The sequence below is a fragment of the Panthera onca genome, chromosome D2 (genome assembly GCF_046562875.1).
Source record: "Panthera onca isolate mPanOnc1 chromosome D2, mPanOnc1 haplotype 2, whole genome shotgun sequence".
Taxonomy (NCBI): Eukaryota; Metazoa; Chordata; class Mammalia; order Carnivora; family Felidae; genus Panthera; species Panthera onca.
The window spans coordinates 9002854-9026414 of record NC_138349.1 but is presented as its reverse complement, the minus strand read 5'-3'; the positions used below and the strand labels follow the sequence as shown (position 1 = coordinate 9026414).

General features: G+C 57.2%; 2 protein-coding genes across 2 annotated transcripts; both read left to right on the top strand.

Annotated features, from left to right (window-relative positions):
* The first annotated feature begins 7388 nt into the window (after positions 1 to 7388).
* On the top strand, positions 7389 to 10886 carry HMX3 (H6 family homeobox 3). Its single transcript, XM_060641284.3, has 2 exons — positions 7389 to 7849; positions 8477 to 10886. Exons 1-2 carry the CDS (start codon positions 7450 to 7452, stop codon positions 9148 to 9150), a joined length of 1074 nt encoding a protein of 357 aa, XP_060497267.1. The 5' UTR covers positions 7389 to 7449; the 3' UTR covers positions 9151 to 10886.
* Positions 10887 to 16297: 5411 nt separating this feature from the next.
* HMX2 (H6 family homeobox 2) lies at positions 16298 to 23412 on the top strand. Its single transcript, XM_060641281.3, has 2 exons — positions 16298 to 19934; positions 20872 to 23412. Exons 1-2 carry the CDS (start codon positions 19247 to 19249, stop codon positions 21423 to 21425), a joined length of 1242 nt encoding a protein of 413 aa, XP_060497264.2. The 5' UTR covers positions 16298 to 19246; the 3' UTR covers positions 21426 to 23412.
* The last annotated feature ends 149 nt before the right edge of the window (positions 23413 to 23561 follow it).

Below are 23561 nucleotides of genomic sequence, written 5' to 3'. Positions count from 1 at the left end.
AAAGCCACAGGCCAAGGAATGACCAGGACTTCGAGATGCCAGCAGACACCAGGAGAGAGGCATCCTTCCCTAGAACAGATTCTTCTCTAGAACCTCACAGCATGGTCCTGCCAACCCCCTGACTTCAGATGTATAGCCTCCAGAACTGTGGAAGAAGAGATCTCCATTATTTTAAGCCCCCAACTCTGTTGCGCTTTGTTCCAGCAGCCGTAGCAGACGAGTACACGGCTGGAAGGCTGCCGATCCCAGGTGACAGAAATGGCAGATTCCTGAGCCCGTGACTCACCACTGCCACCACCACCATGTGACTCGGTGGGTTTGGCGGAGTCTTGTTGGTTTTGATGCAGGAAGTCAAGGGCCCACGCAAGGGAAACAGCTTCTCTGGCCAGGTTTCAGCTTGTTCCTCTAGCCTCCTGTGCATCCTCCCCACCATGCGAAGCCCTTTTCCAACCTCTGCGGCCACATCCCGGCTGTTTCCTCTGTCTCTTTGTCCTTCTCTCTGCTCTACCTGATGACGTCCTCATCAAGACTCTAGCTGAACACCTCCTCCAGGAAGCCTCCACTGACCATAGCATACCACCAGACTGAATTCGTTTGTCAAAGCCCATCTAACCATACTCTCAGAATGTGCACAGTTCTTTTTTTTTTTTTTTAATTTCTTTTTAAAATTTATATCCAAGTTAGTTAACATATAGAGCAACAATGATTTCAGGAGTAGATTCCTCAGTGCCCCTGACCCCTTTAGCCCATCCCGCCTCCCACACCCCCTCCAGTAACCCTCTGTTTGTTCTCCATATTTAAGAGTCTCTTCTGTTTTGTCCCCCTCCCTGTTTTTATATTATTTTTGTTTCCCTTCCCTCATGTTCATCTGTTTTGTCTCTTACAGTCCTCATATGAGTGAAGTCCTATGATTTTTGTCTTTCTCTAATTGACTAATTTCACTTAGCATAATACCCTCCGGTTCCATCCAGTTGCAAATGGCAAGATTTCATTCTTTTTGATTGCCGAGTAATACTCCATCGTATGTATGCATATATATACATGTAGATATATACCACATCTTCTTTATCCATTCATCCATCCATGGACATTTGGGCTCTTGCCATACTTTGGCTATTGTTGATAGTGCTGCTATAAACACTGGGGTGCAGACTGTGTGCATTTCTTTTGTGCAGTTCCTCAAAAAAAGCTGATTTTGTAAAACTTACAACTCTGCCGTGATCCTCCATTTTGCTCAGAATAAAGACAAATTCCTATCAAGGTCTCCAGAGTCCCGTGTGCTGCACTCCCACCTTTCCCATCTCTCCTGCTACGTTCCCTTTGGTCGCACCTCCTTATAGCTCCTTCGACACACCAGACACCCTTCTGCCTTGAGCCCTTAAGCACTTCCTTCTGCCTGGAACACTCAGCCTAATGCACCTGCTCAGAGTCTTTGCTTAAACCTCACCTTCTTCTCATGCAGCCTCACTTGACCACCTGATGTGATGTTATAACACCCCCCCAACCTCAGTGCTCTGTCCCCCTTTAAGTTTTACCTATTATACTTATCACCCTCTAACGTACCTTATCATTTATTTGCTCCCTCCGCCAGAATGTAAGCCTCCCAAGGAGGGCGGGGAACTTTGTGTTGCACGAGGAAGAGGAAAGCAAGGTGTCCACTTTCCCAAGACTTTGAATTTTTGTTTTGTTTTCTGAGAGGCAGTAATGAAGATTGCTGAGTAATACTCAGCCTTCCCTGAGGCATCTCAATACAATGCCTTCCCGGAGGCATCTCAAGTGCCCAGAACAGAGTCTGGCACATATTAGGTGCTCAAGGTTTATTGGATACATTATGGTGATATTCTTGATATCTAGAAAGCCTTGCTTTGGAAATCCCAGCCTGTCTCAGCAGTGTATGAGAAAGCAAAGAAGAGTGTCTGTGTCCACAGTGGGGCTTAATGCACTTCAGGGATAGAAGCCACCCCTGAGCAGAGGGGTGGAGAGCACAACAGTTCTCAAAGGGCCGGACCCAGGAGTGAAGACCCAGGGGTGAAGTCTAACAGCTTGTGAAGCCTTTTCTACCATGAGTAGCTCCTTTTTTTAAAAAAAATTTTTAATGTTTATTTATTTTGGAGAGAGAGAGACAGAGTGTGAGCAAGAAAGGGGCAGAGAGAGAGGGAGACACGGATTTTGAAGCAGGCTCCAGGCTCTGAGCCGTCAGCACAGAGCCCGACACAGGGCTCAAACTCACCAACTGCGAGATCATGACCTGAGCCGGAGTCACAAGCTTAAGCGACTGAGCCACCCAGGTGCCCCTACAAAGAGTATCTTCTTCCAAGACTTGACAGGTGCCTTGCATGCCTAACAGAGTGGTTTTGGTGCACCCCCCATTGTATTTCATATGGAGAGGCTGGGACACAGAGAAGTTCAGAGTCTCATCAGAGGTCAGAGCAAATTGGGGCACCTGGGTGGCTCAGTTGGTTAAGCGTCTGACTCTGGATTTCGATGCAGGTCACGATCTCACGGTTGGTGAGTTCGAGCCCCAAATGGGGCTCTGTGCCGATGGTGTGGAGCCTGCTTGGGATTCTCTCTCTCCCTCTCTCTCAATATAAATAAATTTTTTAAAAACTTAAAAAAAAAGTCATAGTAAATTATTAGCCAGAGCCCACAGGGTATCCAGACACTTAAAAATGGTAAGATATGGTAAAGCAAAATGAAAAAAAAAAAAAAAAAAAAAAAAAGCATTTGTTTTCCCCCAGTGAGAACAGGTGAGAGATTCTTTTTGGGAAGAAAGGCTTTTTTGAGAAGACAAAGAGGGAACCAGGAAGAGAACAGGCGTCAGGGATGGGAGAGCTAGCTTGCTCCTTGATACTGAGTAAGACCTCCTTGGGGCAAGGCAACAATTCCCGGGGCATCTTTCCCTGGTAAGACTGCTAGCTTTCTTGGAGAAACCCTGTAAGAATGGATTTCTGGCCCGTTCCGGGCTCATCCGAAAAACTGAATAGAGAATAAGAACAGTAAGAGACACTGCTTACGTAGCACTTCCTGAATGCCTGCACGGTCCTTGTAACAATGCTCTGAGACTACCTTCCCTTTGTCACACCCCCTGTGCCTCAGTTTCCTCGTCTGTCAAACAGGGATAATAACAGCATCTTCCTCACCAGATTATAGTGCCTGGCATATAGTGGGGACCCCAAAACTGCTAGCAGACATTACCTCCAGTAATTATCACCCTTAACTCTCAGGAAAGGGCTAGACCTTCGGCCACTATAAGGAAATTCTATTTTGACTCAGGATGCGTCTCAGAGTCACAATCAGGAGCCAAAGGGAGGGGTCTTTGGTAGCATTCCTGGCAGTGTTGGAACAGATAAGGGAACTTTCCAGTAAAGAGGGCCAAAGCACATGCTGGCTGGGGCACAGTTTCCCCAGGATCATAACTCCAAGCTATTATCCATTCTGCCTACAAATCAAGGACCTGCCAGTCCAGAAGAGCTAAGTGCTCATGCGGTCAGCAGGATCCATGCCCGTTCGGTGGGGAGACTCCGTGCCAGTGAGCTTGGCCGCCTTGGCGAAAGGCCTGAGCGGTCCCACCCCACTCCATGGGTAAGCAGGTGGGCTATCCTAGGAAACTGTTCCAAGGAGGACCCTTGGAGGAAAGCAGATGACGTTTTGAAGAATATGGAAATGTTCCCCTTGGGAGCTCAGTACTTACCTGACTTCTAAGTGTGCATATGTATAGCTATGCTTTGTATGTGTGGTGGGAGTGGGGGGAGGCAGGTGAGAACACCATTCTAAACACTCCTTTGCCAGGCCTCATTCTTTTTTGTGAAAGTTGGGTGCTAATCACTAGCATTCTCCAGGCCCCTTCTGCCCTTGTCCCACTGGGCTGCAGAGACCCTGTTCTAAACGTTCACCCACCTTTGATCAGTCCGGGAAAGACCCCTCCAATAGTCCTATTGCTGGGGCTCTTTAGATGTTGTAAAACGTGTCATCAAAGGACCTCAGGTTCTCACTAAACTTTTTGAAAAATGCTATTGGATATGATCAGGCTCCTGGAAGAACTATAATCAACTGGACAAATCCTCTGAAATGGGAACTATGAATTCATTCATTCACTCAGGCATTCAGATAGGAACACAAGCGCTTACCGAACACCACTGGCCCTCCCAGGGGGTCACATCTAGCCTGCAGTCAGGATAGGCACCTCAGCGATCAGTTACTAGCAGGAACAGAAAATGGGCCCCAAAACAGGGGCAGGAAAGGAGGGAAGGAGGGTGGGATGAAGGTGAGACCACTTCTTATGGTGGCCGGGTAAAGATCAGGCGATTACACTCTCTGCTTTTTCAGGAATCCGGCGCGGGGGTGGGGGATGCTTTTGTTCTCTAGCCTTGGCCGGGAAGGTTTAGACAGCGATGGCTTTTAAACGCTTTTCCTTTTCGCAGGGACTGAGGTTTCTCCCGCGGAGCCTGCCGTTTGGCCTAGAGGATGTCCCATAGAGGGCGCTGTTCGCCTGCCATTGAATGGAGTCCTGCGCGCGAGTAAGCAGAGGCCACACCCCTCGCCAGGGAGCGAGTGAAGGGCTGTGTCCGCGCCAGCGGCCCCACATCCAAGAGCTTTCTGGAAGCGGAAAGGAAAGAAAGATTTACTCTCTGCAACAGGCTATTCAAGCCCAGCATCCCTGAAATTCAGAGTATGGGCCGAAGGTGCTGATACCCAAGAAACTCCTCTTTCCGGGTGAACACACACACACACACACACACACACACACGCACGCACGCACACACACATGCACGCACACCCGCGCACCTGCGCGCCCCCTGGGAGGGAGACACCGGGAGAACTTGGGAGGACTAGAGGGAGTGAGGATCCGGTAGCGGCCTCACTGAGTGCGGGGGCGGCTGTCCAGACTCTTCTCCTGCCAGCCTGGACCCCTTCCCATCTGGGTCTAGTCTTCAAGTTGCCATCAGCCAAGAGCCCACTCTCCCCCCTCCCCCCGCCAGAACTTCTCAGCGATGTCTGCCGGTCGCTTCTTTTTTTTCCCCGGGGGATGAGCAGCTTTTCTGTTCGTCTCAGTTTAAAGGCGGCTTCCGCGAGTCAGAACTTTAGCCAACTTTGCACGCGTTCGCTTTGGATAGGAGAGCTCCCACGACACTCGCCAGGACACGCAGGGGCCTCTCTGTCACAGGCTCCGCCGCGTGGCGGGCCGATCCCAGCCCAGCCCACCCAACCTGCGTAGGCGCTGCGCGCAACGAGCTTTTTCTGCAGCTGGGGAAAAAGGGACTTCTGGGTGTCCGGCACCAGTTGGGTGACCTTGACCCAGTCTCTCTGGGAGCCCTGTTCCATCTGTGAAACCCAAGTGTGAGACCCACCCTGCTTGGCGGGCAATCAGGGCGGTGATTGCTTTCAAACTCAGATTTTGGACGGTATGGCGTTTTGCATTCCATTAACGCTCTGTACCAACTCAAGGGAGTAATAATAATGAGAATAATGATTGTTTACGGAAGTACCATTTACAATGCTTCCAGGTTCCCAAAGCAAAAATTGGGTTCGCTACGGTAGACGAATGTTTGCTGAAAGAAGCATTAAATGCGCCCATCGAGATTTGGGGGGGCGCATTTAATGCTTCTTTCATCGAGATTTGGGGGGGGCGGGGTCTGAAGCCCCGGATCAGAAAATAATAATACAAACCCAGTTCTCAACAGCGGAACCAAAGCGGTTGCATCTGGCCAATGCATCTGCCCATAAGGCAATGGGGAAGCGAAGGGGCCATGAAAACACCTTGGGTGCATGAAAGCTCAGGATGGTTGGAGGGGACTGATGGCCACTTCGCCGCCTTTCTCTGACCAGAGAGCTGTCTCTCGGGAAGGGACCCCACAAGCAATATTCTACTTTATTTGATGCTTAAATCTAGAGTCTTAAATGCCTGCCTTACGGGCTTCTTGTGCAACCTGGGGAGTTGCTTTTTAAACCGATGGAGTAGAGTGATCTTCCGCCCAGCTGTCCCTCAGAGGCCCAGCAGGGTTCCCTAGGGACTCGGCGGCCCTGGGGGACACGCTGCGGTGCCGCTGCCACCGCCAGGGCTGAGCAAGGTGCGCCGCTGTGCCTTCGGTTAGCATTGCCGCTGTTCAGCGCCGGCGGGAGAGACTTCCCGGGAGAAAGTGCTGTCTTCCGGGCCCCGGGCCAGAGAAGAGGAGCGCCCTTCGGAGCGTAGCCGTCGGTGCCGCGACGCTGCTACCCCAGTAGCCCCACCAAGTGACGCGCGGGTGTCAGCCCGTTTTGCGCGCACCCGCAGATGCACAGACACTCACACCCACTCCTGCTCCAGAGGAAAGGCTCACTCTTCGGTTTCCCAGGGCCAAAGGCCAAGGCCACGCTGATTCCTGAGCCCGCTGATGCAGTCCAAGGACTTACACCCTGATTCCTTCCCTAACGATTAGACGGGAACCCAAATCCCCCTCTTCGTGGCCGCGCCCTTAGCAGGCTTTGGGGAGTATGCTGAGGCCGCCGGACCCCAAAGGGTAGGAAAGTGCTGACTTTGCCGAGGGCGGGAGGTCGTGTCCTGCCTCTCAGGTCGGGGCTGCGTGGCTCTACAGCTGCGTGGGGGCGGCGGGACCCTGTCAATCCCCTGGGGGCGGGGGGATCCACAGCTGCGAGCGCGGATAACCCCGAGGTGACCCGGGCGGGCCGGGCCCGCCCCTTCCCCCTCCCGCAGGCCTGGCGGCTGGAAGCGGGTCCCCGAACTGCAGGGGGCAGAGGAAGGCTCGGGCTCCCGGCGCCTTGGCTGTCAGTGCGCTCCGGGCCGGGGGGCGCCGCCGGCTCTGCGTCCCTCGCTCGCCTCCTGCGCTCGCCCGAGCGCTCCGAGTGCCTCTTTAGCGGGAGCCAATATCCTTTTGTGCTAATAGGCTTGTCCTCATTTGCTGCCTAATTGGACTATATAAAGCCAATAACAGGCAGGCTCTTATAGCCCGAAGCCAAAGCGCCAAAATCCGAGCGAAGGCGAGGAGGGGGCGGCGGTGGAGGCGGCTGCGGGGCCCGGGCTCGGCTGCGCCTTCGCCTGCCTAATCCCATTTGCCATTGTACGCGCCCAATCGCCGTATACTCCCCGCATTTAACTTGGATGACATTTTGATTTCATCATTAGCATCCGGCGCCGGATTGACGCAGCCCCGAGCCGGGGACTGCTCCCGCCGCCTCCTCCCCGGGAGCTGCAGCCGCCGCCGAGCCGCCTCGCTCCCTCTGTGCCGCGGCTGGGCCGCTCCCCGCCCCTCAGCACCCCTCCCACATGCGAGCCCGCCCCGGCCGGGTCCTCACCCCGCCCTCCCGCCGCTGGATTTGCGCCTGGGGCGGCCCCCGACTTTGCGCCCCGTAGTTGAGTTCCGTTTATGGTCTGATTTCCGGCCGCCCGCCTGCTCGCCCGGCCGCCCGCCCGTCCCGATCCCTCCCTCCCCGGGACCCGGAGGAGAGGGGACCATGCCGGAGCCCGGGCCGGACGCCCCTGGCACGGCTAGCGCGCAGCCCCCGCCGCCGCCGCCCCCACCTCCCGCGCCCAAGGAGTCCCCGTTCTCCATCAAGAACCTGCTCAACGGAGACCACCACCGGCCACCCCCTAAGCCGCAGCCGCCCCCACGGACGCTCTTCGCGCCGGCCTCCGCCGCCGCCGCCGCGGCCGCCGCCGCCGCCGCTGCGGCCAAGGGGGCCCTGGAGGGCGCCGCGGGCTTCGCGCTCTCGCAGGTGGGCGACCTGGCTTTCCCCCGCTTTGAGATCCCGGCGCAGAGGTTTGCCCTGCCCGCGCACTACCTGGAGCGCTCCCCGGCCTGGTGGTACCCCTACACCCTGACCCCCGCCGGCGGCCACCTCTCGAGACCTGAAGGTACCGACCTCTCTTTGAACTTTCGTTGTCCTCCCCGTGCGCCAGTACCGTCCCCGCCCCGCGCTGCCTCCCACCGCAACCCTGGGACCCCTGCACCCTCCAACCCGCTGTTCGGCCAACTTCCTCCGGCCCCTGGCTCGCACCTACCGCCCGCGCGCTCTGTTGCGCTGCCAGGGAATCCAATCCCACTTGGTGAGAAAAGAGGTGGAATTGGAGCCGGGGGCGCGGCGCTTCCCGGGACAAGTGGCCTGGGGTCCGAACGCGGAGGCTTCAGCCGGCTGCGACTGGGGACAGGGCCTGGATGGAGGGAGTGAGCCGGTGGGGCCCAAGCCAGAGGAGAATCTCTCCGTGGGCCCCCGGCGGGGGAGCTGAGGGAAAGAAAGGAAGTGGCTGCGCCGCCACCGGGTCTGTCCGGGTCTGTCGCCTGCCCTCGGGAGGAAGGGGATCCCAGGGCGCGGAGCCCCTGCCCTGGCCCAGCCGGGAAGGAGGCCCATGGGAACGGAGAGGCCTCGAGGCCCGGGGCCCAGAGGCTACCGCGGATTGAGCCTGCGGCCCCCAGGCGCCAGGCCTCTCTGAAGGCTGTTTCGGTGTGCGTGTGTGCGCGTCCGTCTGTCTGTCTCTCCCCAGCTTCGGAGAAGGCCCTCCTGCGAGACTCCTCCCCCGCCTCGGGAACCGATCGCGACTCCCCGGAGCCACTGCTCAAGGCCGACCCCGACCACAAGGAGCTAGACTCCAAGAGCCCGGACGAGATCATTTTGGAGGAGAGCGACTCGGAGGAAGGCAAGAAGGAAGGCGAGGCCGCTCCGGGAGCGGCCGGGGCGAGCGTGGGGGCGGCGGCAGCGACGCCGGGCGCGGAGGACTGGAAGAAGGGCGCCGACAGCCCCGAGAAGAAGCCCGCGTGCCGCAAAAAGAAGACGCGCACGGTCTTCTCGCGCAGCCAGGTCTTCCAGCTCGAGTCCACCTTCGACATGAAGCGCTACCTGAGCAGCTCGGAGCGCGCCGGCCTGGCCGCGTCGCTGCACCTCACCGAGACGCAGGTCAAGATCTGGTTCCAGAACCGCCGCAACAAGTGGAAGCGGCAGCTGGCGGCCGAGCTGGAGGCGGCCAACCTGAGCCACGCGGCGGCGCAGCGCATCGTGCGGGTGCCCATCCTCTACCACGAGAACTCGGCGGCCGACGGCGCGGCGGCCGCGGCCGCGGGGGCCCCGGTGCCCGTCAGCCAGCCGCTGCTCACCTTCCCGCACCCCGTATACTACTCGCACCCGGTGGTCTCGTCCGTGCCGCTGCTAAGGCCAGTCTGAGGCCCGACAGGGGAGGGGGAGGGAGCGCCCGGCCGCCTTCCCAGATCCCGGAGGAGACTGGGCCGGGCCGAGGGCGCCGAGACGTCCAGCGGCCTTCGGGAACCGGGGCTTGGGCGCGCGGCCCCGGCCTCCCCTCCCCCAATCGGTAGCGTTTTGTAAGTATTTGCAATGCATTTTCGTGCAATTCACCCCTAATGGATTTGAGGCGCTTCTCCCCTTACTTTTGGTTTTGGTTATATTAAGAAAGAGCAGGAAAAAGACAACATTCCCGGGTCGAAGATTTCGGCTGGCTGGAAGATGTAAACGGTGCAGCACTTCTCCCCAAATTTGCATTGCGCTGTGGTTTTTTGGTTTTATTTTTAGAGAAGAGAAATAAGCCCCAGAAACGTAACCCCCTTAGCTTATTCTTTTTTTTTTTTTTTTTTTTTTTATATAGAACTATTTTCAGAAGTCCAGAGAGAGAGAGAGAGAGAGAGAGAATTCAACTTGTGGTACTTTTATTCCTGGATTTCTGGGTGTGGTTCTTCCTCTCCACCTCCAGTTAGCCTCCCTAATTTTCAGAATCTGAGCAGCCTCTGGGAGGAACCCCGACTCAGGCCACTTTTCCGGCAGAGGTGTGTCACAGGTGACCTCTTTATCTGTCCCGCTTCCTGACTGAACAATTCTCTAAATGTTTAAAGGGAAAAGATAAGACAGGCCTCAAGCAGACTTCTGATGATCGAAACAGCTCCACATCTGGCCCGGTGTGAGTGGTCTTATCTATTAGTAGCATTTATTTTGGGGATTTCATTTGTTGGTAAATTATTATTATTACTAGTATTGCTTTGTGCCCTGTTTCGAGAAAGTCCATCCAATATTTAAAAAAAAAAAATCTGTCTTTTAGCCTCTCCCCCTGCCTTTTTGTTCTTCAGTAACTGTTGTACTTTTGAGCTGTGCAATATTGTACAAAATTTCCTGAGAGCCCTGCCTCTTTCTCCAGGGAGAGAAGCAGACGTTTTCACTGTGTAATCTTGGTCATTGGTTTAGGAGAAAATTAAGAAGGGGAAAGGGAGGGGAGGAAAGAAACAGAGATAGGTAGCAATGCTCAAAGGAGTGAGATACGCATACTGGAGCGCTTTAAGTGAAGGACAATCAACTTAGGAGAATTTTAACTTATTTGATATATGTACAGATTTCTTGTAAAGTTCACCCTCAATTCCACAGGGCTCCTGGCTCTGCCCCCCAATCTGTTTTCTTTTTGTCGGCTACACCTGTTGTTCTGCGATAGCTTGGTGTTCTCCCCGCCCTACCCGCCCATCTCCCTCGCCACTACCCGGGTTCAGTCCCTTTTTAAGAAAAAGAGAAAAAAAGCCCACAAAATATTGTTACATTTACTGTTGTCGTGAAATCGAATTAATTAAAAAGAAAAGAAAAGCGAAGCGTTTCGTGTCGCTAGAGTGTGTAAACTTCGGACGATTTTCCGCAGGGCAGGTGTCTCTGGAAGCCTTTTCTGCCTCGCTCTCTGGCTGCCTCTGCGCTCGCGGAGTCCGAGCTGGACGCACATCCCCGTAATCCAGGAGGCGGCAGAGACAGAGGCGGCTTTGTTCCCGACCAGGGCTGCGCTCTCCCCAGTGCTTTTCGAAGCCTGCAGAGCCCTGCGCTCAGAGGGTAACGCGGGGCGAGGACCTAGGCTTATCTAGTTTGAGAAATTGAGCGAAGCGGCCGCCGCGAGCTCCGAGATGGCTGATAAATTTCTGAACGCTGTGCTACAGCCTCGTGTTCCGTTCCCAGGCCACGGTCCCTTCAGAAGCCCCGAGATTCTGGGGAGGACATTCCTAGGCATTCGTCAGCGGGCCTGCAACGCGGTGGGCTCGGTTGCAGCCAGGGGCGGGGGGGGGGGGGGGGGCCGGAGGGAGGAAAGAAGGGAGTGGACTTAGAATTTAGCTGTGGCCGGAGGCGGGTCGCGAAGTCCAGCTGGGAGAGGCCGGATCGCGAGAGGGCCCTAGAGAAGGCGGCTGCCAGCTCCTGGACAGGGAGGCCTCCGCCAGCCTTGAGGAGCTGCGGCTCTCGGGGCGGCTCGGGTATGAGCGCGGTCCCGGTCGGGGAACAGAGACCACCCAACTGTGGCCGCGGCCACTGAAAGGACCTTGTCTCCTCCCGGCCAGACCCTTTTCTGTCCACAGGCGCCCGACACCTCAGCGGCGGCCTCTCTGGTCTTCTGCCCCCACCCCGGCCCATGCCCGAAAGCGCAGCGCTGGCGGTTCCCACGCGCTCTGTGGGCGGCCAGCGGAGGCGCGGCGCGCGGGGAGCCCTAGCGCAGCGCGTGTCTGCGGGCGGAAGCAGGTGCCTGCGCGCTCCTCGCCGACCGCGCGGCTGCCTGCCTTAGAGCGTGGGGTCCGTACGCCCGACTCCAGGCAGGGCAAGTCTGAAGCTGGGGAGCCAGAAGGGGGAGATGAAGAACCTGTAGACGGTCAAGATGCCGAAGAGCACACCGCCCGGCGCGTCCGCTGGGGAGCGCCTGCACGCGCTCGCCTTCCCTCTCCCAACGCTTTGCTGGGTTCTTCAAACCCAATCCACACAGTCGAGTCTGCTATGGCTGAAATGTTGGGTGTCGTTTTCTATTGATGGGAAACTGCCCCCAAATAAACTGGCATGCGTATTTATGGCACAATTTTAGCCTGAACCTCAGTGAAGATAGATCTCCCTTTATTTCCCTGTGGTTTGGAATAAAAACGAGGGCATGTGTCGTAAATGAAAAATAAACAGAAATTCAGGGTCAAAATATGTTGTTCCTTGTGTTACCTGAAAACACAGTGATGCCTTTTACTGTTGGCAATACTAACTGTGGGACAGGCCAATAACAGCTCATTAAAAATAATGTTGCAATAGCAAACACATCCTTAGATTTTTACAGCCAGAACACGATGCTATCAAATGCCAAGAAAATACTTCTTTATTTGTGTTTGGATTCTAGAAAACGGTTCTTGACTGACCCAGTCTTTACAAAGTCGAGAAATAACTGGTTCCCCACACGCAGCGTTTATCCTTTGTCCTGCTCTCCCCGTCTCTCTCTCTCCCTCCTATGGGGGAGCTCAGCTGCCCTGCACCCACGTGTTCCCGCCCCCTCCCCCCCCCCCCCCAGCCACCGTGCCTGCCCTAAGGGAGAAGGGTCATCTGGCCACCTCCAGGGACTGGCCGCCGTGTGAGCCTGAAGCTGGCCCAGGCGGGAAACTTCCACCTCCCTCCTGTCAAGTCGGAGTGGTAGTATTTCTCACAATGCAAGAGAAAGAATTGTGCCAGAGTGTGGGGGCACCATGCATCGCTCTACACAGGAAGCGTCCTCGGCTCTACTGCAGGGCTTTCTGAGGCTTTAGTGACCCCAGAGTCCAAGAAAGCTCTTGGTGGGACTGTCACACCCCAAGAGCTTGTTGGGGTCATCTCCCCTACAAAGAATGACCCTCCCCACCCCTGCCTCCGCAGGGATTGCCGGGAGTTGCTGGAACCCCTCAGCAGAGGGGGGAGGTGTCTGAAGGAGCCACCGGGCATCTACCCAATTCCTCCAGGACATTCCATTGCAGGATGCCAGGGCAGCCCCTGTCCCCTACCCTAGGACACTGAACCAACACTCCGGATTTTATCCATTCGATGCCCCCCCCCCCCATCACAGAACCTAGCCTTCTCTCCACCTACCCTAACTTCAGACCCTTCCCTATCTGCACTCCCTGTCAGTCCTCAAATCAGTGCAAATGACACTGTCTTTCTTCATCACCCAAATAGACACACCAGCAAACCACACATAGGGGACACTCCTGTGTGATATAAACACTCGCCCCACACACGAACACATTAGATAGACCCTAATGAACACCATACCCAGGTGCTTGCGGTACACCCACCCACATATGTGTTCATCATCACAGCTATCGCTAACACACAAAGTCAGGCACACCTTGTTTGAGGGGACCCTGGGCAGCTGGTTTTCTCTACAGCCTCAGGCTAAGTAAGGCAAGCTGGGTAGAATCCCTTGCTAAGTAAGGCAAGCCTGAAATCCTTCCAGCAGGAATGCCTCGTGCATTCCTCCTCTCCCATCTGGGACAAACTATCGGAGCCTGCCAACACCCCACCACGGACTCCCATACTCCTATGGGCTGGGACCTAACTCGGAGCCGAGGTCCCCACAATGTGGGGCTCTGCCACTCTGAGCGCCCTCGATCGCCTCCGGGCCCTGGGAGACGGCACAGCCAGCGCGCGAGCTGTTTCTGTTGGCAACACAGATGTATTTCTTTTATTTGGTAGTAAATAGAGCGGGTGTGTGTACATCAAACAATAGCAGGACAGATATAAACTGCCCCCCCACCCGCCACTGGGCGCTCATTCTGAGCCGGGACGTCCTCCTGGCAGGCTCCCGGCACGCCAGAGCCAGAGGCCCCGCCGCGAGAACCCCAGAGCGCTGTCCTCTCCTCGCTCCCAGAGCGCGCGTCTGGAGGGTAGAGCCCGAAGAAAGAAAGAGAAGGCAAGGTCGGTGAGATTTGCTTTCTCTTCTGCGGGCGGGCGCACGCTGGGCCAGCTAGGGCCTGGGCGATGGGAGCGGGGTCCGAGGGCTGCGCAGCCTTTGGCCTTTGGGAGCTTTGGCGAGGCCTCGCGTTGTTGGGCTTCCCAAGCCGGCGCGACGCGCCCTTGCGTGTGCGCGGGGCACCTCAACTTCCCTCGAGGGGCGCTGCGGGGTGCAGACTTAACTGCCCGCCTCCGAGACTCCATTTTGCCCCACCTCTCTCGGTTTTCCACGCCCCGCGGCCCAGTGACCCATCCAGAGGGCCTCTCCCCTTAGCTATCTAAAACCAGACTCTGCAAAGCAGCTAGGAAAAGATGCCTCCACTGGGTCGCCAAGATGGAGTCAGGGTGCAAGAACCCTGAGCTCCATAGGAATCCCCTCTTGGGATCCGGAGCGCAGCTGGGCAAGCTCGGGGGACTACTCCTGCCAGGGCGCGGACACGTGGCCCCGAGGAGGCAATCCGCCAGGCTCCTCCTCCAGGCTTCCCGCCCACTCTCTGCCCACCACCTCGCCCTGCCTGCCCGCTCTCCCAGGCTCCTGGGTGCGAGCGATCCGTGCGTCCCGGCGTACGCCTCTGGAAGTGTGCGCGCCAGGGTGCACGTGCCCCGGTCGAGGTGTGCCGGGAGGATGTTGACCCTTTGATCTATAAACAACTGGGGGTTGGATGGGTGACGAAAGAGAGGAAAAGGTCGCAAAAGATAGCTAGGCCGGCTGTACTTTGGAGCCCTGCCTGGTGCTCGGACCCGGATCTCGAGTTGAGATTTGGGTGCGCTTGTCCCGGAGTGTGAGCCCCTCCTGTGGAAGTCCCCTAAAGGCTGCTCGGGTGGGGAGCGGCAGCTTCTGGAGAATCTGGTCTCAGACGGCAGCGCAGTCCTAGCTCTCCCCGGGGTCCATTTAACCGCCTGGGATTTCCTGCCACCCTTGTCGTGCCTCTACGATCCGGTAGACCTTCATGCGAGCGTCGGGCAGTTTCGGAGACCTGAGGCAAGGGATAGCCGGAGGCTGCGTGCCTCGTTGGAGAGTTCCCAGGAGGTGCACACTGGTTGTACTCGCCCAAACCCTTCCTTGGCTGCTGCTCCAGACGAATCTGTCAGGAGAAACTGCCCAAAATCTGGGTCACCGGGGTTCCAGAAGGAGTCCTTCTGGCTGCGGTGGAAGAAGAGGAAAAAGAGCTGGGGTAGAGGTGTAGAGCCACCGAGCGAGCGCCCCGGAGAGCGCGTTGCGCCCATCACTTAGGAGCGGTCAGGTGGAGTCACCTGGTGTGCCTCACCCGAGCGCAAATGTCTTAAAGAAATAGAAAGAATCCCCTTCTCTCCTGAGCTCCTCCGCCGCCCTCGCCCCCCGTGGTGATGGAGTGCACGCATCAGATTTTCATCAAAGTTCTATTAAGTGAAACATAGGTTGCAGGGCACCCTTTGATTGAAACAGTTTAAATTTTAATTGTGTTTTTAATTTGACATATAGTTGCAGAAAGGAATGACACTGCGTCGCCAAGGGGTGGTCGATTTTCTTAATTTCTCCCAGAGGAATTGATGAGTCTATCAGGCCACTAGATTGGAAACCCATTAAAGCTCTCTGGTTAGGCTGTTAATTGGAACTTGATGGATGTGGGGGGGGGGGGCGGTGTCGGGGCTCGGCTATGCTGATCCAATCTTCATGACTTTCTGTTTTCCAATAAATTACACAATTCATTTTCCAGCCGCAGATTACATAAATTGTACACCTCTGGGGCTCTCTTTTTCAAATAGGGAGCCCTTTTCCCCAAAAGCCTATTGCGAGATGTCATTTGCACCAAAGAACGAACAGCAGAGGTCCTTGAATGAAAATCGAAACATAATCAACGTTTATACTTAGAAAATTTATTGAGATCATTTTCTCTGGTATTTCCTTATTTTAAAGTTTGGACGCGCCATATATCATAATCCAGTCCCGTAAAGGTGGGGGGGCAGACTGTGTTTAATATTTATCGAAGCTTGATTCCAAGATCAAACTTGTTTATGACTTCATCTGTCATTTCGGAGGGAGCCTTCTTCCACTATTACTCGGCTCAGCCAGCCTATTTCCCAACTGCTGCAGAGCAGAGAGGATCAATTTTTATTAGGCTCGGCAAGTTTGCTCTGGGCCGCTTTAATATTGAGCAGTGGCATAATCTCGAGACCTAAACTTTAAGCGTCCTTTCAATCTCGGAAAGTTTATCATTCCTTGGAACCCGGTTGTGTCTAATTCCTAGGGAGGGAGCGATCCCCAAAATGAGGAGGGGCCAGAGCCCAGAGTTTCCGCGGTTAATCTGAATGGAGCAGGGAGGGGCGGAGCTATCCCGAGACTCCGAGGGGTGGGGTGGGAGGTGGTGCGGGGTTGAACGATTGCTACACTCGAGGGCAGAGAGAATGGGTGTCTGTGGGTGCTGGTTCCTGGAGCTAAGGGTTCCTGGGAGTGTGTTTTACAACTGTGCTGGGCCCAGGAGAGGGCGTCTGGGCCTTTGAGCTCTGGGTGATGTCTCGGGGACCCCCGGATGCCCCAAAGGGATGGTGGGAAGATCTAGTCTTGGCCTTCGGGCCCCTACCGTGTGACTGCGGTCAGTGCACGGGTGGGGGGGGGGGGGAAGGGGGAGCGGAAGACAACGCAGGTGACCCGTTCAGAATAGCAGAGGAGAGCCCAGAGGAGAGTCCTTCGGGTAGCAGAGCTGGGAGTCCGCTGGTCTCCGCCACGGCCTCCCCGCCTCCGTCCTGCTGCCACCATCACTTCCTTGGCTAAGTGGAGAGGGTGAGTGTGCGCGCGCGCGTCTGTGCGCGCGCACTAGTCAGAGCTCGGAGAACGTCTGCTGCCTCAATGCGTGTGAACGCGTAAGCGTTTATGCAAGCGCGTGCATACAGCTCAGCGCGTGCGCGTGAAGAAGTGCGGGGTGTGCAGGTGATAGAAGCTACGCGGGACTCAGTTGTAGCGCACCTCTGTGTAGACCAGACGGTCAATGCGAGAGAAAGTGGGGTGCAAGCAGAGTACGAGGCCAGATGGCTCCTTTTGACCTCCCAAATTAGCCTGGGGTGGGGGTGGAGGTGGGGGCAAAGTTGTGGGGTCGCGGGGCTGCGTGGTTTCCTAGTTTTGAGTCCTCAAACCAGGCTGCATGGGTCAGCTCACACCCCTCCCGACCTGAGCTCAGTCCCTCGCTGCTTCCGGTCTTGGAGTTGCATCTCTGAAGCCTACCCCAGAGCCCTGCCGCCACCTCTTAGGGTCCCCGCCTTGGCAGAGGCCAACCCCGTGGGCCCTTGACCCCGGGCTCGGAAGATAGCTGAGGTCCTCACGGACTCCATGCCAAACTCCATACCAACGTCTGCTCCACCCCTCGCCCCCTCCCAAGGGCCTGGTATTGGCAGTGGAACAACCTTGAGCTTCAATCTTGGTTACTCTGCCTGGGCTGGTCACTTTTTCCCCCCGGGAGCCTCAGTTTCGCCGCCTGTACAATGGGGTTAAAGATCTGCACCACAGGTTGGCTATGAGGATTAACGCGAAGAATGATGGGAGGCTCCCGGCGTGTTCCAGGTTGCTGGCACCAGGTATTTACTAATTTGGAAGGGTCCAATCAACACCCGCACCCCCTCCCCTCCCCGCCCACTCTGCTTTCTTCCCCAGAGGGTGGTGGGTTCTACTCCTCGGGCTGGCCAATTTCCCTTGGGATAGCCTTGGCTAAGGCCAGGAGATAACGCCCACTCAGGGTGTTTGAGGAGGCAGAAAGGCCGCAGGCGGCTGAGAGTCGGCTGTGTCTTTCCAGGAACCTCCCCTCTGTCCCCCAGCCGTGCGGGAGCGCGCGGGACAGGCTGCGACGTGGCCCTGGAGCTTGTGCCGCGGCCGCGCAGAGGACGCACAAATTGTATTTCAGCGCCGGGTCCTTCCGGGTTAATGAGCTGACACCATGATTAAAGCTGACCATTTGTAATGTGTCTCGACCCCGCCGCCGAGCCCTGAAGAGGTTAATGCGGTGACGGAGGCCGGCACCTGCCCCTCGCCGGCCTCCCGGGCCGTGGCGCACAGCCCCTAGCCTCCACCCCCTCGCCTGCCCCTGCTCGGCTGCTCCGCCGACTCCTAATCAATTAGCCCATTAACGAGCCCTTCGAGGAGTTAAGTAGCGAGAGGTTCTGCCACGGGTAGGGCTGCAGTCGGTAACTCACCGAGGCTAATGATATTATAAGCGCTTTACTCAATAACCCCGCGCGGCGCGGGCCAGGAGGGAACTGCACCGTCATGGTGCGGCGTCTGGACATTTGTGGGGACCGATTCCAGAGTCTCCTATCACCTTGGTTGCATTTGGGGGAATATCTTAGGGGCAGGGGGCTCCCAAGAGCTCTTGGTGGAGCGGTCCTGGGGTCGCAAACCGAGCTGGTGTTGCCTGAGTGCCTCGGGGCCTTACTTCACCTTCCTTTCCTCTCAGCTTGTGTAGACAACTGTGCCTCTGTAATGTTTTGCCTGCGCCTGGCTGCTTCGAGGTCCAATAACAGCTGATAGGGAATTAAAGGGGCAAGAACCAGGGCTCAGAGGTCGCCAGGAGGAGGGAAGGAACCACGGTTTATTGAGCACTTACCCCTCGCCGCCTCGGAGTTGGCCATGCAGACCTAACTATAACTTCTTCCAGGTAGGCATTTCTTCCCCCAAGTTTAGGAAAGGAGGAAATCCAGGCTCAGAAGGTTTTAGTGTCATGTTCAAGGTCACCCAGATGAGATTTGAATGGACTTTGCCCAATTCTAAAATCATGACCCGTTCTCACCTCTTTCTCCTTTTCCCAGCATCAAAGCGCCTCTATTTCTGCAGTAATTCTGTGACCTGCAAATTTGCCAAACAAACAAACAAAAAAACAAAAAAAACCCAGAAACTTGTGAAATAGAGAGTGGGCTGTGGGCTATTCAGCAAAAGTTTACTGAGTCCCTACTATGAGCTCCTAGGTCTCCTGGGCTTTCTGCAGCTTTCCATCCCTATCTAAGGACATCCTCAAAACAGGAGAAAGGGGGAGATGCTAATGAGAAGTTCATTCCGCCAGGGAGGGCAGTGAGGCTCTGACTCGTCCTGGTTCACAGCCTGTAAATGGTGGGGCTGGGACGTGAACCAGGATGTGTTGCCACAAGATCTAGGTCTCTCTTCCACACCCCCAAGGATCTTGCAGCCCTGTTGGGCCTGCGACAGGGGTGGGACCTGTAGGCTGGGATGGTCAGAAGTTGTCTGCCCCGGGCCTGCCAGTTAGGGTCCCAGGGAGGGCATCAGTTCGGAAGCGCATGCTCTTAACCCCCCTCCCTCCCGCGCCAGGCGCAGTGGTCTGCGGGGCGCCGGCTCTGCCTGCCGGTCCGGGGCCGGAGGGGTGGGAGGGTAGGGAGGATCTTGGAGCAGCCTGTACCAGCTCCTCCGGCGGTGCGAGGACCGTCGCCTGAGGGAGGCGTCGGGCCGTTCCAGCTCGGAGCCCCGCGCTGCCCCTGCCCTCAAGAGGGCAGGAGTCCGAGCGGTCAGAGTCGCCACAGCGGCCAGGAACCTGGGGCTGGAATCTATGCTGCTTTCCGCCCGGCTGTCCCTGGATGCACACAGCTGATGCCCGCCGGGTTCTCGGCGCGCTCCGGGGCGCACAGTCGCTGCGTGCCGGGCCTGGGCTTTTTGAAAATTTCCGGGGCCGCTCGGCGGCGCTGCGATTGGCCGCGTCGGGGTAACCTCTATGCAAATGAGGCCGCGCCACCTCCGCGCCGGCGGAGACCCCGGGAGCTGGCGGGCAAGGAAGGGGCATTCGCGCCGGGGCTGGGCGGGCGCACCCAGAGTCGGGCGGGCAAGGATCCCCGCGCAGCCATCCTGTGCCCGCGTGTCCCCCGCGCAAAGGGGACGCCTCACCAGCTTCGCCGCCCCCTCCCCCTGGCTCCCCTCCCCGCCCCTCCCCCCGCCTGCCTGCCTGCACCACCTTCCACCCAGATCGTCTCTAAAGGGAGTTCTTGGTTTCCTCCGATTTCTTATGAACCCAGGATGGGCAGCAAGGAAGATGCAGGCAAGGGGTGTCCGGCGGCCGGCGGCGTCTCCAGCTTCACCATTCAGTCCATCCTGGGCGGGGGCCCCTCGGAGGTGCCACGGGAGCCCGCCGGCTGGCCGGCCAGGAAGCGCAGCCTGTCCGTGTCCTCGGAGGAGGAGGAGCCGGACGACGGCTGGAAGGCACCTGCCTGCTTCTGCCCAGACCCGCACGGCCCCAAGGAGCCGGGCTCCAAGCATCACCCCCCCATCCCCTTTCCTTGCCTGGGTAAGGATCTCACGCCGCCGGGTCGGCCGCGAGCAAGCTCTAGGGGCGGGAAGCTGTGCCGGGGTCCAGGCCCCCTCTGGCCAGAGCCCCGGCCGCCCAGGGTCGAGGGAGGAGGGGAGGGGACGCGCGCGTTGTTGTCTCCTCCTCCCGGAGGGGGCCCGGGAGGTGACTGGGAACACAGACCGCGCGGCGCGGTCTTGGAGAAGGTTGGGTTGGAGGGAGAGTGTACCACAGCGGGCTGGGTACAGGGCCGGCCGCACACACGGCTCTGCCCTCAATATCCCCCTCGTACATCGGTCGGATACTCTCCGAACAAGAGGTCTGGAAGTCGGGTGCCAGCGGTCCGTCTGTCTCTACCGCAATCTCTTCCAGCGTCTTTTTTCTCCTCTCCCTCCCTCCCCGCCCCCCACCCTGGGCCTGATTACCACTCCAAGATGATTGACAATGGTGCCTTTCAGAGACGGTTCCTCTTTACAACATCTGACGGAGGGGAGCCCCGCGTTAGTCCTTAGCGTGATTTCCGAACAAACGGCCTGTGAAATGATGCCATACTATAAAGCTCGGGGAACTCTGCCAGCTCAGTTATTACAAGGCAAAATCAGCTTTTAAAATGATGCTAATGTCCCCCTCCCCCCCCCCCCCCACCGTCCAGACCTCCTCCCCCTGTTGCCACACGTCCTTTCACGAAGCTGGGGGCACCGAGACCCCGCACTCGAAGCGGCTGGATCCCTCTCCCGCCGCTTTCCAAGGCCAGGGTGCTGGGCTTCGGGTTCCGGCGAGAGGGAGAAGAGAAAGGGGTTGGGACCAAGGCTGCAGCCGCCGGCCGCACCCCACCCCCCCATCACCACCCCCGCCCTCCCACCCCGGGTCCTGGCCAGAGCTGGGGCTTTCTGAGGCTCCCCAACTCCATGCCCTCCTGTCTGTTCTCACTCCCAAGGTACCCCCAAGGGCAGCGGAGGCGCGGGGCCCGCGAGCTCGGAGCGCACGCCTTTCCTCTCTCCTTCGCACCCGGACTTTAAGGAAGAGAAAGAGAGGCTCCTGCCCGCGGGCTCGCCGTCGCCAGGGCCCGAGCGGCCGCGGGACGGCGGCGCCGAGCGGCAGGCGGGCGCCGCCAAGAAGAAGACGCGCACGGTCTTCTCGCGCAGCCAGGTGTACCAGCTCGAGTCCACCTTCGACATGAAGCGCTACCTGAGCAGCTCGGAGCGCGCCTGCCTCGCCTCCAGCCTGCAGCTCACCGAGACCCAGGTCAAGACTTGGTTCCAGAACCGCCGCAACAAGTGGAAGCGGCAGCTCTCGGCCGAGCTGGAGGCGGCCAACATGGCGCACGCGTCGGCGCAGACTCTGGTGGGGATGCCGCTGGTGTTCCGGGACAGCTCGCTGCTGCGGGTGCCGGTGCCGCGCTCGCTCGCCTTCCCGGCGCCGCTCTACTACCCCGGCGGCAACCTCTCGGCCTTACCTCTCTACAACCTCTACAACAAGCTCGACTACTGAGCGGCCGCCGGCCCCGCGCCGCGCTCCCCGGGGCCCCGGCGCGGGGCGGGCTGCGGCCGGAAATATTAAGAAATACACCATGTGTATTCGTTATCTCTTATTTATGGCCTCTGCCCTACTTTTCGTTTCGAGCGTTTCGGGTATTTATCGGCCTTTTCTCCAGCCACATCGCCTGCTCTCGCCTCCCCCCCCCCCCCAAAACCAGTACGCTTTGAAAACCATGTCGGAGGGGATGTCCTCGGGTGGTGGTGGGAAAGGGGGTTTCGGCCAGATCGACAGTGACTGGTAGAAAAGAAATATCAGAAAAACGCCAACCAAGCCAGGTACACTCCTCACCCCATATAGACACCTGTATGTAGGTACACGCACACGCAGCCGGCCAAGCCAGCGGGGGGCTTTGGACAATGAGCTCAACGCCTCTTTTCGTTTCCCTCGTCCCGAGGATGGGTAGGGGCGAAAGGGGGAGATTTCAGATCTGTAAATATTTTTAAAGAGGGGGAAAAAAAATAAAACATTTTAAGCATCGTTGCCAACTTTGGTGAGATTGATTGCCCAGCGTGCTGACGCGCGGCTTTTCTTCGTTTTTGGTGGAAGCGTGCGACAGCAGACGCCGGCTCTCCCCACGTGGAGGGTGGGACCGGGGTCAGGGGTTAAAGGTGGCGACCTTGGCGCCGCCGAGGCGGCACGTGGGCTGGAGCTGCACCCCCCCTCCACTCCCTTGATGCCCAGAGTTCTGGCTCAGGCCACGGTGCACCTGGACGGGAATCCAGCTCCGGAGCCCGCGCGGAGAGGGACAAAGGCCGGGAGCCTCACTGCTGAAGCGCTGCCTCCCGGGACCCAGTATCTACCCAGCACTAGGAGCGCCTTGGGCTGGTCCGCAACAGGGCGCCCTGCGACGTCGTGCAACCCGTGCCACGAGCCTCCTTCCGAGGGCGAAGGTCAGGTGGGGTGGCGCTGCCTGAACCAGGTAAAGAGCCCGCTTTGCTCGTCCCTTAGCCTGGCGCGACAGGCTTGCAGCCGCTCACAGTTCCGAAGCCGGTGGCACACTTGAGCGTCCCTCGCGGCGCGGGAACCCGGCGCCGAAAAGAGACGATTCGGCTGAGCAGGGATCTGAGGCTGGAGACTCGGCAAAGAAAGCGCGGGAGGCAGAGGCGCTTCCCCACACTTTCAAAAATTGTTGTTGTTTATAGTTTTCATTGTGCGTGGCTGAACGGCGGGGTCAAGGGCGAGCACTTGGCCGGTCGCGCTGAAAGGGAACGCGGCGCGCCGCCTGCACGCCCACAGGCTTTCGCGCCACGGGATGGGAGGGCGAGGCGCTCAGAGAATAGCCGCGCGAGCGGCATGTAAATCGCGGAGTTTTGCAATGTTTGACCGCAGCCGCCTGTTCCTTGTAAAACGTCGGAAAAGATGGCTGGACCTTAGAGGAGGAGGGTGGCTCGGTGTCACGTGGGGAGAACTCCCCGGCCCTCCAGCCTCTGGTCCTGAGGTCCTCTTAGTCGGTGCAAGGGTGCTGGAAGCGCGCAACGCGGAAGTAGGACCTCACCCTCTGGAAGGAAAACAGTTGCGTGATAGACTGGTCTCTGAGCCGAGAGGCATCGAAATTAATCAGCGTTTTATGAAAATATAGGATATCTATTAACCGTCTATGTGACCCGCAGTATTCTGCCTGAAGTGCTGGGTCTCTCGTCCACATTTTGAGGTCATTGTTTTCCTCTCACCTAAGCTCTCATGAAAATTACAATCTCTTTCAAGATGACGTCAGAAGGATGTTATCCAAGAATACATCCGCCTATTCTGTTTGTTCTAGTCCACTTATTTCATTTCAGCTTAGTTAAATACAGTAAATATTTACTGAGCCCTAGAACTTGCTGAGAACTCTGCTGACTATTGTATAGGCAGAGAGGGAAAACAAAAGAGACACTGGATCCGTTTTCTTCTAATTTATTTGGTCCACATATTTTATTTCCATGAAGTTTTTCTTTCCAGATGACCCACTGTAAATTCTTCTTTTCCTTTAAAGTTGTTATTTGAATATTCCATGGAGAAATAACCCATTTTCTCCAGGAACTACTTGTATAGGAATATTCCATCCATATCATTATTGTCTGCATTTCAATAGATTATGTGTTCGTCAAG